Source organism: Gopherus flavomarginatus, chromosome 3, assembly GCF_025201925.1.
Source record: "Gopherus flavomarginatus isolate rGopFla2 chromosome 3, rGopFla2.mat.asm, whole genome shotgun sequence".
In the NCBI taxonomy this organism is placed as follows: domain Eukaryota; kingdom Metazoa; phylum Chordata; order Testudines; family Testudinidae; genus Gopherus; species Gopherus flavomarginatus.
In genome coordinates, this window is record NC_066619.1 from 112,202,005 (window position 1) to 112,220,816 (window position 18,812).

At 39.0% G+C, this 18,812-nt stretch overlaps 1 protein-coding gene across 45 annotated transcripts in view; it reads left to right on the top strand.

Annotated features, from left to right (window-relative positions):
- PTPRD (protein tyrosine phosphatase receptor type D) overlaps nucleotides 1–18,812 on the top strand; it is a 1,732,597-nt gene that overhangs the window by 1,692,301 nt on the left and 21,484 nt on the right. For all 45 annotated transcript variants that reach the window (XM_050942985.1, XM_050942995.1, XM_050942996.1 and 42 more), the window contains 3 exons: nucleotides 14,821–15,106; nucleotides 15,591–15,769; nucleotides 18,387–18,513. In XM_050942985.1, the coding sequence (XP_050798942.1) occupies nucleotides 14,821–15,106; nucleotides 15,591–15,769; nucleotides 18,387–18,513 (592 nt within the window). The remainder of the gene's footprint in view (nucleotides 1–14,820; nucleotides 15,107–15,590; nucleotides 15,770–18,386; nucleotides 18,514–18,812) is intronic.

Genomic DNA, 18,812 nt, shown 5'->3' on the forward strand with positions numbered 1-18,812 from the left:
GACTTATGCTGTAGTTTGGTATATTATTTGATCAGCAATCTCAATGAGTCATTTTATCCATATGTATTTAGTTAATTGGTTACTTTTCCACCCACTCATGTTTATATATAATATACTCTGTAAGGGAAAGGAAATCTGACTGATTGCAGCTGAGTCTGGTAAAAGAGAAAATTAGGTTCTATCAGAGCCAACAGCTGCCCATAATGAATTCTGAACTAAAATTACTAGTGAAGAAAAGAATCTAGCCATCTGCAGGAAATGTGAAAATATTTTTATAACCTAATAGCTGAGATCTGGATAAGAGTACCACTGAGATTTCCCAGCTGTACCTACAGTATATTCCCAAATATCCATGGACACATAGTACACTGGAACACATTGCATCAGCTTGGGCTACACAACATTTTTGGCTGTACTTGCACAGGCTGTATTTTGATCTAAAGTAATCAGCATGAAAGTCCTCTTTTTCAAATCGATTTCCTGTGCCTCTAGAAATAAAATGCAGCTTTAAAAATAGTTCTGTTATCTTTTTATGGAGGCTTTCCAATCAGTGTTCCATTGCTTGAATATTTTCCTTTCATTTTTTAAAATTTTTTATAAATACTTCAGGATCCTGTTATTTGGAATCAGATTTTTGTCCTATTGTTCCTTCCAACTGAATCATGCATTGTGTGGTGTTTGTTTAGTTTTGACACCTGATTTTTATTATAATGGTATTCTAGCTCATTTTATGGTTGTTCTGAAACTGATAAAATATTGCTACAAAAAATATTCCATGCTTTTCTGCGGGTAATTTGTCCCATATAATAACTCATAAAGTTTCAGATCCTATAGAGAGAGAGAAATTAAAGTGAAACCACTCAATGATCCACCACAGTTAAGAAATGAGAAATGTTTAGGGTTATTAAGCATGGTGGGCCTGATTCTCCACTGTGTCACACCAGTTGTATATCAGTATAACTCCAATGAAATAAAACAAAAAAAAGGTGGTGTAATGGAGAGAACTAGGTCCTGTGGGACAAATTCTGTCATTGGCAGATTATCCACATGGGCATCTAAAAAAGATATTTATCCGTTTCACTTTTTTAGCATTCTGGCTAAGAAAACATGCCAATATGGCATGCTACTATCAAATTATAAAAGTTCAACAGGGAAGTTGTGTGCTTTGCATACAATCACTATCTTATGTTGTTTTATCTGTCTGTTAGTATCATCAATGTATCAAAGCAGTCACAAATTTTCAACCAAATCTCAGGTTGCAAGATGGTATTTCTTTCTTCCTTTGAAATTCTGCTAGATTTTTTATGTCAGTCATTCAACCTATGTTATTAACAAAAGGTAAAGAAATATCTTGTGAAATTGAGATCCAAAATCCCTGCCCCTCTGAATCTGTTCATGAACACTGTCAACTCCAAGCTTCCTGCTAATTGTAGATATTATTCAGGTTTGTAGAGTGATATGGTATGCATCTACATTTTGAGCTAGAGGTGTGATTTCCAGTTCAAGGAGACATACTCGCCCTAGCTCTGATCGAGCTAGTATGCTAAAAATAGAGTGTGGCCGCCACAGTTTAACCACTCCAACTGTGTGCCAGTATGAATGGGTACATACTCAAGGTGTCTAGCAGCTCACACTGGTGCAACTATGCTATTTTTAGCATGCTAGCTTGAGCAGAGCTAGCACAAGTATGTCTCCTTGAGCTGGAAATCACCTTGTGACCCGAGGTGCCTAGAGTAGCCCTCACTAAAAATGCCAAGGTCAGGGCAGACTGCAAAAAGGAGAGCATATCCTCCCCAAACTGGAGGTTAACACTGAAGTTAGATTCACCAACCAGTCACAAACTGTGCTCCTGATCCCCCACACTGGTTATCAAGAAGCTGAAAAAAGCAATCACAAAGCCCGCTTTACTGCCTTCCAGTTCTCTGGCTCCCGATCAGCACATAGGTTCAGTAAAGGGAGAAGTTATTTATAACTCTGCTCACTATATAAAATGCTCTTCTGATCCCCAAAGGACCAGGCACATTACCAGACCAGTAGTAGTTTGGATCTTACCCAAAATACCACACTGCCAGCCAGTCCTTTAGCATCTAAAACTAAAGGTTGTATTATAAAAGAAAAGAAAGAGAAGATAGTTGTTAAATGTTCAAAGCAATCAGATACATGTGTCTTCAGAGTTCATATATCAGATTCTTAGCAGCATTGGTAAGTCTGCTGGCTTGAAAGTTCCTTTGGAATGCATCCAAAGCTTGGATGGGTCATTCAGTCCTTTGTTCAGAGCTTCAGTTTGTAGAGAAGTTATTCCAGAGGTGAGAAGCAGGACTGAAGATACAATGGAGAAGATGCAGGTGCCTTTTTATATCCTTGTCATGTGGTTTGTACATCATTTGTCCCAAACACAAGATCAGAGCACCTGGGCATGGAAAAGCCCTTGGAGTCCCCTGTCCTGACAGACAAGTATCAGGGGGTAGCCGTGTTATAGTCTGTATCCACAAAAACAACAAGGAGTCCAGTGGCACCTTAAAGACTAACAGGTTTATTCCAAAATAAGCTTTTGCAGGTAAAAAAACCTCACTTCTTCAAATGACAGAAATGTCCCTAAATATCCTACTGACTCATAGGCGTAACTCTTGCCTTTTTTCAATGGGCTCATTGTACAGCTGATTGCCCTTCATGAGTCATTAAGCAGGCTAGATACTACTGATGCCCCTCTGTCAGGGGGTGTCACCCAGAAACACAGCACACATTTGATATACAAATATACCACACACATTTATAACTCGCAATACAAAGATGAAACATACTTATAATAAATGTGATTATCATATTTAGCCAATTATAACTTTTCTTACATGCTATATCTTGTAAGATTCATTGCAATTTTTTAATATTGGTATCAATAATATTCTAAATGGTCACTCATATTCCATACAGCATCTCTCACACACCCAGCTCAAAGTGCAGCATACCTTAAAGCAGGCTGAGTCCAAGTAGGAAAAGACCAGGACTTTTGAATGATATCCAGTGCTGAACAAAATGCTGATGTGGCATGGGGAACCCCCGAGCAATGAATTTTCGTATTGATTTGCCCAAGCACAAGGAGCACAAGGTCATCACTTCGACTGGATCTTTAAAACACATCCCTCTTTTCATCCATGTGCTAATTTCCCGCAGAGACAGGAATAGCTGGGTGATGGCCATCCTTGCATTAGATATGGAGAAGATGCAGTGCTGTGTATGTGCATGTTCCTGTCAGCGAAGCCCACAATGAAATCCAGTGATGGACAGAAGTTTGAAAAAGGGACTGGAGACATGCTTGCAAATATTCTGCTGTCTCTGAAGTGCACAAGGAAAATAGAGCAATTGCTGCAAGACTGCAGAAGCATATGTTGTACTCACTCACTTTTCCCCACTGTCCTAATCTTCACTTTTATTTATTGAGAATTTGATCACCATTATATTTCCCTCATAACTTACCCATAGAAGGTCATCATCCAAATTTTACAACTGCTCATGAGTAGATTTGTATACTGTTGGAAGACACTAGTCATATTCAGGTGCATCTTCAAATTTATTTTGCAGATCAGATTCCCTTTCAAAGATCAAAGTTAGTGAATTCAGATCTTTGCTTCATTCTTCATTGGAATGCATAATCACAATAATGCTTTAGGAATGTATCATATAGATATATAATGTAAAAATGTATGCCAAAACTCACCAAACCTTATGGGGAAAAGAGCATTTTTTTTTAAATACAGTTCATTGTATTTGATACTACATACAGAATGCAACACATTAGAATATATAATATTGTATTTAAACATACAGGAAGATGAGAGGAGGGCATTTGTGGACTGTACCAGTTTGAAGATATAAGTTCACACACAAATCCTTATTGTACAAGTAAAACACCATTTCTGCTCGGACTGCTAGAGAAGCTTCACTTGTCCTACATTCCGATCTTTCTTTTTCTGAATAATTGCAGGAATCGTGTAATGCTTTTGATTCACTTTACAAAGTGCTTATATAAAATCTTCCATAAAAACTGGGATTTAATTAAAAACACATGGAGGAATGATTTATTTAAAAGCAACAATTAATTTTGTGAAGAAAACAGAGGTAAGAAAAAACAAGAGGCCTGAAACTGGAATTCATGGACTTTTATTTTTTGATACTCTACAATATTTTTCACTCTGTTCCATTGTGCTAGCACACTTGGCAAGAGATTGTTCTTCCTCCAAGGCTGATATTTTGAGGAAGGAAGTGTGAATAACTAATCATACAATATTAATCCAAATCTGCAAATCACACAAGAATGAGAAATCTCTCCAAATCTACGTTCATGCATGAATAAAGACTAAAAGCAATCATACAAACTCCCTCCAAGAAATCATACAGAAACCTTTCAGATCTGATTGCTACACTAAACATAACTGAAGGTAAACAGATGCCACATTTTTCAAGTTTGCTCATTTAGAATAATCTGTGGCTCTGATACTTATTATTTCAAATGATATTCTCCTTCAATCCATTATTTGAATGAAATGCTTATTCATTGTTTCTGCTTCAATATTAGAAGAGTGTTTGAATAATACATCTTCCTCCATTAATAGCCTGTAGATAGTCTCTAATGGTAATCACCTATTGGCTAGGTTTTGGGGGAGTTATTGTCCCCCTTATACTATGTAACTCTGCTGTTCAACATTCCTTAGGAGCTTTATAGGAATGAATCTGTGGTTCTGCAGCACTTAGCAGCTCTGCAGAGTTGAAACTACAATTCCTACGATATCAAAGGAGTTCGATTCAGTGATGTTATCCTAAGTGTGATTTTTTTTTTATTAACAGAAGCACCAAAAGTAAAAACACATTCTGTTGCACTAATTATATTATGAACCACAAGTTCTTGAATTTCCATTGCATACCACTTACGCTATGCATTTACTTAGTGGTGGAATCGCATCACTTTTAATTTAATAAATTAATATTTAAACAGTTATGTCCTAGATCAGGCATTTTCAAGCAACTTCAAAATTATTAGAGAAAAAGCTAAAAATATTTTTCTTTATGATTTATGCTTTTTTTAAAATAAAATTCAATCAGGCAACTTTTTCTTTTTGAGATGGGCACCAGGGGATGGATCACTTGATGATTACCTGTTCCATTCATTCCCTGTAAAGCACCTGGCATTGGCCGCTGCCGGAAGACAGGATACTGGGCTAGATGGACCTTGGTCTGACCCAATGTGGAGGTTCTTATGTTAAATGTACAGAGTTGAACAGGGAAGCTACCAAATATACCAAACTCTCTAGAAATACAGGTCACCTCCTGAATGTTTTTACAGTTCTGCAAGACCTTCACCACAAAGATCTGTGCTAATATGCAGTGGTAAATATGTTTAAAGAGCCTAATGAATTTCAAGAGCATACAGAAGCCTTGTAAAGACTGAAAGAAAAATCTTCAGAAAGCTCACATAAGGGATGGAGCTCCAAGGTTAGCTTTGGATTTAAAAGTCTCCTGTACGCCATCCAGAGGCTTGTGAAAAGTCCTTGGGATCAGTAGGCTAGGCTTTGCCTACTATATTTTGAATGCAAAAGGCTCTTTGCCTGTTCTGTGCTCTCCTTTATATGGTTTTTTTGGTATTGTTTTGTTTTGTTTTTTGTATCTGATTTAAGAAACCTCACAAGCCTCCACTGGCAAAGATCATGTTTGTTTTCAGTATAAAATAAAGGTGGGAAAAAAGGGTAGTCCAGTGATCAATTAAACTTAAAAATTCCATGTCACGTTCCACATGAGGCTGGTATTGTGCCATAATCACAACGAGGAAAAAGAGCAGTCCCCGTTATCACAATCAATTTGATGTACTTTCAGGTCATAAACACCAGTCTCATTCTATCTGAAACTGTAATATTCAATCAAATTATCCCCTGATATATGTCAAGAATGTCCTAAATGATTTTTGGTCTATATTTCACTCTCTTTGTTTCCAATTAAATGATCTGTGAAATTTTGTAATTACATTGTCTTCCTTTGCCAGATCACTGAAGTATCAATAAAGGGTCAGCATTAAAACAACAACAAATTAATCATAAAAGCCAACCTGTTACAGTGTAGAATAGCCCCCTTATGCCTCTTAATTTTCCTTTTTCGTGCACTGTAACTGCATCTCATCATGGGACATTAAGCATATTTCAACTCGTGGGACTGACTCAGTCATGTTTTTAGAAATTGAAAACAAATGTTGTAACTGGATGAATGATAAAATTGAAGCAATAACAATTTTCTGGTAGGTATGCTTGTTTAATGGATTGCATCGTCTTTCAGCATGTAAACATTGCAGTGGCTATCACTAACTAAAATAAGATGTATTTGTTTCAACTTTTAAGTTTGGCAGTAATTTCACATGCTACAAAAGAGCTTAAGGATGTGACAACAAATGTTTAGAGTTTATTTGTCACCTAATGCTCATTAGCTGAATCATCCCCTTAGTGGAAAATAACTAGAAAAGATGATTTTGCTTTTGGAGTATGGGTGCAAACAACGCCCAGTCCTGTGAGATTCTGAGTGCTTTTCCCTTGTTTGATTAGGCCTCAGTGAGAGCTGAGATTGCTTAATACTTTGTAGCATTGGGTCCATGATTATGTATTTGTCCTGTCTGGAAAAAATGAATCCTCTCCCCTTTCGTTCTTGCTTAGAGATTTCAAAATATAATAAATGGATTGAACTGTGGGGGCTTCAGCCTGCAGCTGATGTTTTCATACTTTATTCTAAGACATGAGAGAATCAGCCTGGGTGCCTAGCAACCAGGACAATGAAAAGCAGATCAAATAGAGATGGTTTATCAGTTGTGCTGTTCTTATCGTGTTTGTGGTTTGAAGGCTGTTGAAATGATGCAAAACAAAAAGCACAAACAGCGTTCTGTTATTAACACCATGATGTGGAGCATAGTTCTTCAGGATCAAAGAGAAATGCATTCTCCTCCGGAATTCTAATCCTTCAACTTGAGTCACGTAACACATTTTGATACTGCTGGGCAAAATAAAATGAAAACAACTAAATAAAAGAAATGAAAGTTGGTAAGGAAATTTGGTATTTCAGCCAAAAATGTAGCTCCCACAAAACACAGACGCACAAGGATTCCCACAGTTCAAATTCTTCATGATCAAATAACAGTGATTAATGTAATTTCTGGGTAATTGTGGTCAAATTTAAATGTCAGCAGGGTGTGTCACATCTAGTTATAAAACCCCTTTTTGTCTTCGAAGTCATTAACAAAGATACAGTAGATGTTTGTTTTCAGAGGGTTGTAACTGAAGTAAAGGGTGTTTCTGCTTAGGTTATAGAATAAAGTTAATAGATATACAAATATACTTCTTTTTTAAAAAGACAGATTCAAATAGTAGCATTTATATGGTCATTATTGAAAGAAAAGTAAATTAAAATTGTCCCACATTCCCATGTCCTGAGTTTCAGCCTCAAATATGGTATCAGGAAAGTTTAAAATCCTTGGAAAAGTCACAGATCATGTTACCCGAAGGTGAAATGGAATATTGTCTCAAACATCAATTTCTTTTCTTTTACAAGGTAGAGTGCAGCTTAAGTAGATAGCTATGCCTTCTAGAAACTATTTAGAGAATACATGAAAATGTTTTTTCTTAATAATAAGCCTCTCCGCTTAATTTTTTGGGTTTGGTTTTCCTTGCTTACTGTATTTGTTTGAGCAGGTTGTAATATAACCTACACCCCTTTTTAGGAAGAAATAGACAGACTTGTACATAGTGTTATGTGATAACCCTGTTTATACAATGTTATTTTTAATTGTTTTCTCCCTTTCTGTTTCCAAGAGCTCATATGCAGCATCTCAAATAGAGAGTTTCTCTTACTTTAAAATCAGATTCAGATTTCTAACATGTCAAAAGTCAGGCCCGTTCAAAAAGAAGTTTAGATTTGGCCCGTTGTAAATAAAAGGGGGCTTGGCAAGATTCAGATCTGGACCTGGGCTCAGATTGTGAACATTCCAGAAATAAGAGATGTGTAAAATCTAGTATTTTGGTTTGGGTTCCTCTCTTAACCCACCTGGGATTTCATTCTGAATGGTGAAGTTTCAAGATTTTTAAATGGTCACTCATCACACAGCACTTTCTACACTACCTGCATTTGTCTGTGGCCAACCTCTTTGAATCAGGAGGGTCTTGATATCATGACCAGATATCATTGTTGAACACAGCCCTATGGTTTAGTGATTTCCACAGGAACTAATCAGCATAGCTTTAATGCTGAGGGTGTAAAGCCACAGAATGGAGGACTGGATAGGACTTCTGCCATTGTTTAGGAAGTTGATATTCCTTGGAGTTATGTCTGTGAGGATCAGCCTGGGGTGTCTGAAAACACATTGTGTCTGCAGTATGGCATAGCACCGTGAGACACTGAGGTGTTAAGGTGTCTGTTCTGCACCAGGAAAGGGGAGGAACAAAGTCTATGAGTGCTGTGTAGTGACATAGCACTCTAACAGAGTTCAGAACCTAGGTATGGGAGAGGGAGTGGATTTGGGACACCTTGATGCAGATGGAAGCATTGGCACCTTGAAGAAGATAAATGCCTCATTACCTTGAGGCTGGTAGACACATCAGGGCCTCAAAGCAGATTGATATATTGGAGCCTCATTGTAGTTCAGTCCATTTGCGCCTTTGAATACTCAGAACACCTTGAGGTAAATAAATGGTTGCTGGATAAACCTTGCTGAGGATGAACATTTCAGCAACTTAGTGTGGATGGATCTGGATGCGTCGTGCCGCAACATTAACTGGTATGTTGGTACCTCAGTTCTTATAGTTGGGAATATTAGCATATTTACAAATTTTGATGCCTCCACATGCTTGAATGAATCACAGTTTTGGAAAAGTTTGTTTCTTTCTGCCACTAGTCCAGGAATTACATTCTACAGTGTAATGTTTTGGTGACTATTCCTTTCTGACATGGATCTTACTATAATTGTGATCCATAGGCTATCTTACTGCAACAGTACACTCTATCCAGAGCTGCCCTTGATAAATGTTAACACAACAGGGGAGCAGAGGAAGTGAAAAATGCTTACTCTAATTAAAAGGCAGAGTTTTACCTAGGTGGTTGTTTGACCCAATAATGGCCAGTGGGTTGTTTAAGGTCAGTAAGTGTCAGAGTGACCTTGTGTGTCTCGTATGAAAAGTGATCCATCATTCAGCAGCACAGTTCTCAGAAACACTGTGCTGGAGCATTAGCTCAGTTCTGAGCAAGAGGGGAAATAGCTGGACCTTGAATTAGTAGTGACACTTCCACTATGTTACCATCCAAATTCTCATTTAGCCTAATTTGCTTAGCTTCTAAAATTTGACATAATTGCAGCACAAGGAAGTATGCCATAGGTACCAGCGACTGAGTATTTGTGTTACTAGTTATTAGTAAAATTCATTTTGCATTTAGAGAAATATGGATTACTCTACATATCTTAGAAAATCACACACTCTTCAGCTTTTTTACTGGTTATTTGCACAATCAAAACAGATGCAAGAAGCCACAATCATAGCACCTGTGATGCAAATGTTAAGTGTTTTGTAATCCACAATCACAGTCTCTGCTGATTGCTGCAAGCAAGAGTGGCCCCTGAATTAGAAAATTATGGTTTAAATCTTCATGTAAACCAATCTGCCAGGCCAGTGGGTGCCATTTGCAGTGATTTTCTTGCAAGTCTACAGAAAAGAGCCTTGCCAAGATTAAAACAGCTCAAGCTTGCTGGAGTGCATAACTCTGACTGAACCAAGGTGAATGAATTCCCTGTTAGCTAATGAAGTTATGGCCTTTTCCATCTTCCTGGAAACTTCATCTGACCAATATGAGCCCCAAATCTCAGTTAACGTTAAGGTGATCCCCAAAGTAGCATAAGACAAAATAGAGATTGACGGGTTTGGTGAGTTAGCACAAGATTTCTGTTGTAGTTGTTTGGAAGGTCTACCTTTAGAAACAGGTAACTGGTGTACAGAAATGTTTGTTTAATGATATCTAAGACAAGTGGAATCTGACTAACAAGAATTTTCTCATGGGTAAATAAAACAACTTTATGTTCTGTACTTTTTTTTTTATCTGGGTTACAAGAAGAACCAGTTTGTTGATAACTCTTTATAAGGATAAAGAATTTTTGCAACTTTCTGTTTTGCCATTAATTATTGGGTGCAGGATGGACATATGGTAGTTAAGGCTTCACTAAAAGACTGTATTTCTTAGGTAATTGACCTGGGGAGTTTGGGATTGTATTTTTTTTATTAGCATGTCTCAGTTTAAGATCACCTTAAATTATCTAATCTCTGAGGGTATGTCTACAATACAAAAATAAACAAACAAACAAAAACCAACAACAACAAGGAAGCAACTGATTCAGACTCACAGGGATAAAAACAGCAGTGTAGACGTTCCCAACTGAAACCCAATGAGGGGGGTGAGTTGCAGATTCTGGTCTCCAGCCAGAGCAGGAACATCTACACTGCTATTTTTAGCCCCATTGGGATTGCCAGCTTTGGTTGGATGAATTCCTGGAGATGTGATCAAATAACATAATCTTTAATTACTGGAGACTCCAGAACAATCCTGGAGAGTTGGCAACCCTAGGCTCCATCATGAGCCCCAGGAGCCGGAAACATTTGGCTAGAACTCTAAGACTTACTGCAGCAGCGTTCCTTTTTTTTGAGTCTCTGGAAGGTTATAGACTCTTGTTTGCTATGCTCTCTTCTGAATCTTGTGCCTGCGGCTTAGAAGCAAGCATATAGGATTATTAGGATAAATCTTCAGAGGGCTGAGGCCTAGCATTCCTTTTCACAGGCATGATCTGAGCACACAAAAATGAATTTACAGGCACAATGTACACTTCTATGTAATTTTCTCCTATAATCATATAGCTAAAGTCATAATGCCCAAATTTGCTCACATAGTTGAACCGAGGGTCCATATATTGTGGATATAAATTGTGCCTACAAAAGGCAACCATCCTTTTGAAAAATTGACCTATTTCATCTACTACGTTCACGAAAAAACTTCCTGGTGAGTAATTTTCATCTAGGCTTCAGTAGTTGAGCCTCAAGGAACGTTAACCTTATTTACTAAACAAAATTGTCTGCAGTTCTGAGAACAATGTTTTCTGACCATATGCTCTTCCTTTATTCTTTTATACTTTCTCAGTGGGTCCCTTGGATCTGCTTATATCTACTGCCATGCAATGGACTATGTATGGCCACTAGTAAAGTATCAGAGGAAGTCCTCTGAGTAATATCAAGATTTGAGCTTTACATTCTCTTCCCTCCTCCAGTTGCCACTAGAGTCATAATAAGATAACCAATATATAAAATATAACACTGAACACTTTGGCTAAAGACAAGGTGATTTGAAAAAATAAAAGTCCTAAAATTTGGTACATTTTTGACAGCAGGGTTCATAAACCATACTATTATTAAATGGATTCACTGCTGAGCTGAATTTAGTTCTCTTAAACTGGACTTAATATTTCATCTGAAAGATCTCAGCTGCCTTTACCAAAACTCTCACTGTACCCTAGAGTTCTCACAATCTACCACCCCATCCTAAAACAAACAAAAAAAGACTTTCTACTTCAGGGATATTCACAGTTAATCACTTGCTATGCACGGAAGTAGGCAGTGGTGACTTCCATGGCTTTGAAATGAAACTGAAGCCTGTGTGGTGCAGAAACATCCCAGTTCCCATTGAAGAAATGGAAGTTGTGGTCACTTAGAACCTCTCATGAAGTGCTATGTAGATGTTCTTGTAAAATGAGCTCCACAGAGCAGGAGATTGCAGATCCTGTATGGTGAATATTGCAAACTCAGACTTGATTCCAACTACATTTATTTAAGCATGATTTTAGTTGTATCATCTAGTCCCTTTAAATTAATAATTATTTATAACTATATCTATCTATCACTATATATATATAGGGCCAGATCCTGGCCCCCATCAGGTCTGTTTTGTACTCCTCTGGAGATGCAAAGGAGATTTATATATGACCTGCTAATGATTTCCCAAGCATAGTGGTGTACAACTGGCATATAGCCTGTCCTGCCCCCCAACTCACAGCACCTGGTGAAATGGTCATGTTAGTGGCCTGGCAGGGTGAAGGGGTTGAGACAAACTGCATAAAGATCCAACCCCAGGTTCAGAGGCTGAGTGGCATAAAGTTTACCTACAAGAGCAGCTTGGACAGACCTAAGAGTTGGGCGCACTATATATGACATTCAGTTTTACTAACAAATGACTCTCTTCTTAATGTAGCATTATGAAATAAAGCCTGAATTCTTTACATAATTGGAGAATGCCCTTAAAAACATATAACCTATTATCATTGTCCCTTTTGGGGAAAAACAATGCTTCTAGAAGGTACTTCTCTGTATTTATTTTATTCCCGCCATCTTAGAGCCTAAGGGTATGTCTACACTATGGGATTATTCCAATTTTACATAAACCGGTTTTGTAAAACAGATTGTATAAAGTCGAGTGCACGCGGCCACACTAAGCACATTAATTCAGCGGTGTGTGTCCATGTACCAAGGCTAGAATCAATTTCCGGAGCATTTCACTGTGGGTAGCTATCCCGTAGCTATCCCATTAGTTCCCGCAGTCTCTCTTGCCCATTGGAATTCTGGGTTGAGATCCCAATGCAAAAAGAATGTCGCAGGTGATTCTGGGTAAATGTCGTCACTCAATCCTTCCTCCGTGAAAGCAACGGCAGACAATCATTTTGCGCCCTTCTTCCCTGGATTGCCCTGGCAGACGCTATAGCATAGCAACCATGGAGCCCTTTTTGCCTTTTGTCACTGTCACCGTATGTGTACTGGATGCTGCTGACAGACGCAGTACTGCAGTGCTACACAGCAACATTCATTTGCCTTTGCAAGCTAGCAGAGATGGTTACCATCCCTGTTGCACCGTCTGCCATGCTATTGTAAATTGGCGATGAGATGACGGTTATCAGTTGTTCTGTACCATCTGCTGCTGTCATGGATGCTTCTGGCTGGCCTCGCTGAGGTCGGCCGGGGGCGCGTGGACAAAAATGGAAATGACTCCCCGAGTCATTCCCTTCTTTATGTTTTGTCTAAAAATAGAGTCAGTCCTGCCTAGAATAAGGGGGAACTAGAGAACCAGAGAGCACAGCCGCTCCGTGTCAGACCCCAGAGATCCCACAGAAATGATGAGCTGCATGCCATTCTAGGGGGTGCCCCTGGAACAAACCCACCTGTTGCTTCCCTCCTCCTCTGACCCTCCTGGGCTACCATGGCAGTGTCCCCCCATTTGTGTGATGAAGTAATAAAGAATGCAGGAATAAGAAACACTGAGTTTTTAGTGAGATAAAATGAGGGGGAGGAAGCCTCCAGCTGCTATTATAGTCCAGGCAGGACGTTAAAGGGTGACCTCGGAGAGGAGCCCAGCCTCCCGCTGCTATAATAGTCCAGGCAGTACAGAATCTTTTCTTTAGACATGAAAGGGGGGGACTGATAGAGCTCAGCCTCCAGGTGCTGTGATGAAGACGGTTACCAGCCATTCTGTACCATCTGCTTGAGATGACCGGGAGTCACTCCCATTTTTACCCAGGCGCCCATGGCTGACCTCACTGAGGCCATCCAGGAGCATTCACGGGCTGATGATGAAGACGAATATCAGTCATATTGTACCATCTGTCATCGGGAAGGGGATGCTGGTGTTCAGCGCTGCAGCACCCCGTCTACCAACAGCATGCAGTACACATAGGGTGACACTGAAAAAAGGCGCGAAACTTTTTTTTCCCCTTTTTTTTCTGGAGAGGAAAGGGTGTAAATTTACAACATATACCCTGAAACAACCGGGAAAATGTTTTTGACCCTTCAGCCATTGGGAGCTCAGCCAAGAATGCAAATGCTTTTCGGAGACTGCAGAGACTGTGGGATAGCTGGAGTCCTCAGTACCCCCTCCCTCCCTCCATGAGCGTCCATTTGATTCTTTGGCTTTCCATTAAGTTTGTCACACAGCACTGTGCTGTGGACTCTGTATCATAGCCTGGAGATTTTTTCAAATGCTTTGTCATTTCGTCTTCTCTTACGGAGCTCTGATAGAACAGATTTGTCTCCGCATACAGCGATCAGATCCAGTATCTCGCATACGGTCCATGTTGGAGCTCTCTTTGGATTTGGGACTGCATCGCCACCCTTGCTGATCAGAGCTCCACGCTGGGAAAACAGGAAATGAAATTCAAAAGTTCGCGGGTCTTTTCCTGCCTACCTGGCCAGTGCATCCGAGTTCAGATTGCTTTCTAGAGTGGTTACAATGGTGCACTGTGAGATACCGCCCAGAGGCCAATACCGTCGATTTGCGGCCACACTAACCCTAATCCGACATGGCAATACCGATTTCAGTGCTACTCCTCTCATCAGGGAGGAGTACAGAAACCAGTTTAAAGAGCCCTTTATATCGATATAACAGGCCTCATTGTGTGGATAGGTGCAGGGTTAAATCGGTTTAACACTGCTAAATTTGGTTTAAATGTGTAGTGTAGACCAGGCCTAAGCCTTCTGCAGAGTAGTTAATGCTTTCAGTAGCTTACCATGGGAGCTGAGGGAGCTCATCTCTCTCAACCATAGGGCCCCTTTATAGTAGCTGGAGTTAATATTAATGCAGGAGTGAAAAGCCCAGAGTCACTCCTGTGTCTTAACCTTTGAAGTTATCTGAAGTGGATGCCATAAAAATATACAAATTGTGTAAAATTTAAACATCCTTTTCCTTCACTTTTTTTGTATCCCATATTTGGTTCTCTTTTAGTGCTGGAGTCGGCAGGACTGGCTGCTTCATTGTAATAGATGCCATGTTAGAGAGAATAAAGCATGAAAAGACTGTAGATATTTATGGCCACGTAACTCTAATGAGAGCCCAGAGGAATTACATGGTTCAAACAGAGGACCAATACATCTTTATCCATGATGCACTGCTGGAAGCAGTGACATGTGGAAATACCGAAGTGCCAGCCAGAAATCTGTATGCATATATTCAGAAGCTGACACAGATAGAAACAGGAGAGAATGTCACAGGAATGGAACTGGAATTTAAGGTACTGTATGCAGTGGGGAGATAAAAATGTATTGGGGTAAATATTTTGTGCTAAATCCTATGCTAGTTGATCCTAGGAACTTCAGGCTCTTTCCTGAGGCTAGAATTTTACAATTATGGGCTGGTATTTTGAAAAAGAAGCTTACGTTTTTACACAGAATTTTTTAACCCTGATTAATATCCAGACAAGTATCTTCCATAGAGCTATTCCTTTATTGTTAGAAAAGGTTGTTATTCATGTTCATGATATTTAATATTTCTAATATTTTTCATAAGTATAAATAGAATGTTAAAGATATACCATGGTATTAAAAAAACAGATTGTAAATATCTAGTTAGTACAATTAGAATGTAGGAAAATAACTATTTAAAATTAACGGAATTTTTGATCAGCCAAAACAGAGATAATCAAATCAGAAATCAGACACTGAAATTGTTGGGTTTTGTCATATTTTTTCCTCAATTTATTTTTCTCTGTTCAACAGCGTCTAGCTAGCTCTAAAGCTCATACTTCAAGATTCATCAGTGCCAACCTTCCATGTAATAAATTCAAAAATCGCCTTGTTAATATTATGCCATATGAATCAACGAGGGTATGTTTGCAGCCGATCCGAGGAGTAGAAGGCTCTGATTATATCAATGCCAGTTTTATTGATGGATACAGGTACTAAATGTTGGTGTGTTGTGATGTGAACTGTTTAAAATTTACAAAGTTTACATAGACTCATAGACTCATAGACTCTAGGACTGGAAGGGACCTCGAGAGGTCATCAAGTCCAGTCCCCTGCCCTCATGGCAGGACCAAATACTGTCTAGACCATCCCTAATAGACATTTATCTAACCTACTCTTAAATATCTCCAGAGATGGGGATTCCACAACTTCCCTAGGCAATCTATTCCAGTGTTTAACTACCCTGACAGGTAGGAACTTTTTCCTAATGTCCAACCTAAATCTCCCTTGCTGCAGTTTAAGCCCATTGCTTCTTGTTCTATCATTGGAGGCTAAGGTGAACAAGTTTTCTCCCTCCTCCTGATGACACCCTTTTAGATACCTGAATACTGCTATCATGTCCCCTCTCAGTCTTCTCTTTTCCAAACTAAACAAACCCAATTCTTTCAGCCTTCCTTCATAGGTCAGGTTCTCAAGACCTTTAATCATTCTTGTTGCTCTTCTCTGGACCCTCTCCAATTTTTCCACATCCTTCTTGAAATGCGGTGCCCAGAACTGGACACAATACTCCAGCTGAGGCCTAACCAGCGCAGAGTAAAGCGGAAGAATGACTTCTCGTGTCATGTTTACAACACACCTGTTAATGCATCCCAGAATCATGTTTGCTTTTTTTGCAACAGTATCACACTGTTGACTCATATTAAGCTTGTGGTCTACTATGACCCCTAGATCTCTTTCTGCCATACTCCTTCCTAGACAGTCTCTTCCCATTCTGTATGTGTGAAACTGATTGTTCCTTCCTAGGTGGAGCACTTTGCATTTATCTTTACTGAACTTCATCCTGTTTACCTCAGACCATTTCTCCAATTTGTCCAGACCATTTTGAATTTTGACCCTGTCCTCCAAAGCAGTTGCAATCCCTCCCAGTTTGGTATCGTCCGCAAACTTAATAAGCGTACTTTCTATGCCAACATCTAAATCGTTGATGAAGATATTGAACAGAACCGGTCCCAAAACAGACCCCTGCGGAACCCCACTTGTTATACCTTTCCAGCAGGATTGGGAGCCATTAACAACTACTCTCTGAGTATGGTTATCCAGCCAGTTATGCACCCACCTTATAGTAGCCCCATCTAAATTGTACTTTCCTAGTTTATCTATAAGAATAGGAAAGTACAATTTAGATGGGGCTACTATAAGGTGGGTGCATAACTGGCTGGATAACCGTACTCAGAGAGTAGTTGTTAATGGCTCCCAATCCTGCTGGAAATATACATTTACATATATACATTTATATACATATACATTTATATAATGACAGTAAATTGCAACAAAATTCAGAACAGCACTGTTTGTATATGTGACACCATTTCATGTTGGTTTTCATTTTTAATTAATGAATGATAAACTCAGAACTATTTTCTCACCTCTATGCACCTCACTGTGCAAGAAAAACTGTTTTTGGCAGAGAACTCAGTTTTAATAATCATGCCTAACTTCAAGCATGGGAGTACTCATAAGTCAAAGGGATTGCTTATGTGCTAGGTTAATCTTCTGCTTAAACACATAGTTAAATTGGGACCTCAATTTTTTCCTGAGTGTTCCATTAAGAGAGGCAGGGAAAGAAAAGACAGGATTTATCCACCTAAATCAGCAGATATCCTGAGATCTGTGTGGATCTTGTTGTGAACCCATTAAGGCCAGGGCCTTGCACCAAAGCAGCCATTACCCACACACAGTTTCCAAACCCTCTCCTGAGCTACCACCATTACAACATGTTTCTTCAGGAGCCAGCTGTCATTGGCTGATTAATCCAATGGCTTCATTGCACAAACCATGAAGGGGATGCAGTAAATGCTAATGCTGCTTGGAGTAGTACTAACTTCCACTCCAATATGTTTGACTACCCACTGAGTCAGCATGCTACAGAGAGTGGCTCCTTTTTGTCTCCATCCTTAAATCTTCATGGAGCCGGAGGGGTTCCTGTGAGATCAAGTGGCAAAGGAAGCATTCTCAGAATCATAGCTTCCCCTTCTATGCACCACTGCCTCACTGCAGATTCTGGCAGTTTGGCACACTCCACCTGTGGAAGGAAAAGTATGGCCATTAGTTAGGGCAGTATTAAGACCACGTGTGGCAGCCCATATGACTCTTAAGGGTTTTTTGAGCCTCTGCACCCTCCTCACTTTTGCTGGAGGCATTAAGCTGTTGAATGAGTTAATAAAGAAGCTGTGTGGTGCTATAATTCATAAACCTAATAGAATGTACGACAGTCATTTCTACAAAATGAAGAAGCACAACTAAGTGTTTCCTAAGTGCTTTTTATGACACACAAAATTGAGCTATTAGAGTTGCATTAAAATTTAAATAATAATGATAAAGACATACATCATAATATTAACAGAGCAATTTCCTTCACAAAGTTCTAAAAATAAAAAATGCCATTGTTTGATTAAGCAATCTTAATAGGTTTTTAATGTGCTTACCATTAAAAATATATATCTTGTCCTTACTTTTCCTCAAATTTATATTGTCAATATAATGTTTATATATAAACAGAGAGCATTTGAGTGTCATCACTTTGGGTTTTTTCCCTTGTTTTTGACGTAGGCAACAAAAAGCTTACATAGCTACACAGGGACCTTTGGCAGAGACAACTGAAGATTTCTGGAGGATGCTCTGGGAGCATAACTCCACAATCGTAGTCATGCTTACCAAACTGCGAGAAATGGGCAGAGTGAGTATTGTTTTAATAGCCTTTAACCTTTATTTCTTTAGGAGAATTCACACCTTCCTATAAAATCTCCCAAAAGTAAAGATCAGCGATAAAGATCAGTGATTGTGTTGAACAATAAAATTAAATCATCATACGAGAGGCTAAAAGTCTTAGCTGTTCCATTTCTGGGTTTCTTTACATCCCAACTTTTCCTGTGTACTTATTATGTTGACCTTTGCAGATTCAGCAGCTTGTTAACAGTATTAAATCTCATTAAACTTCCTCTTGGTATAATAGAAGGATTGAACTAGTTTACAGGA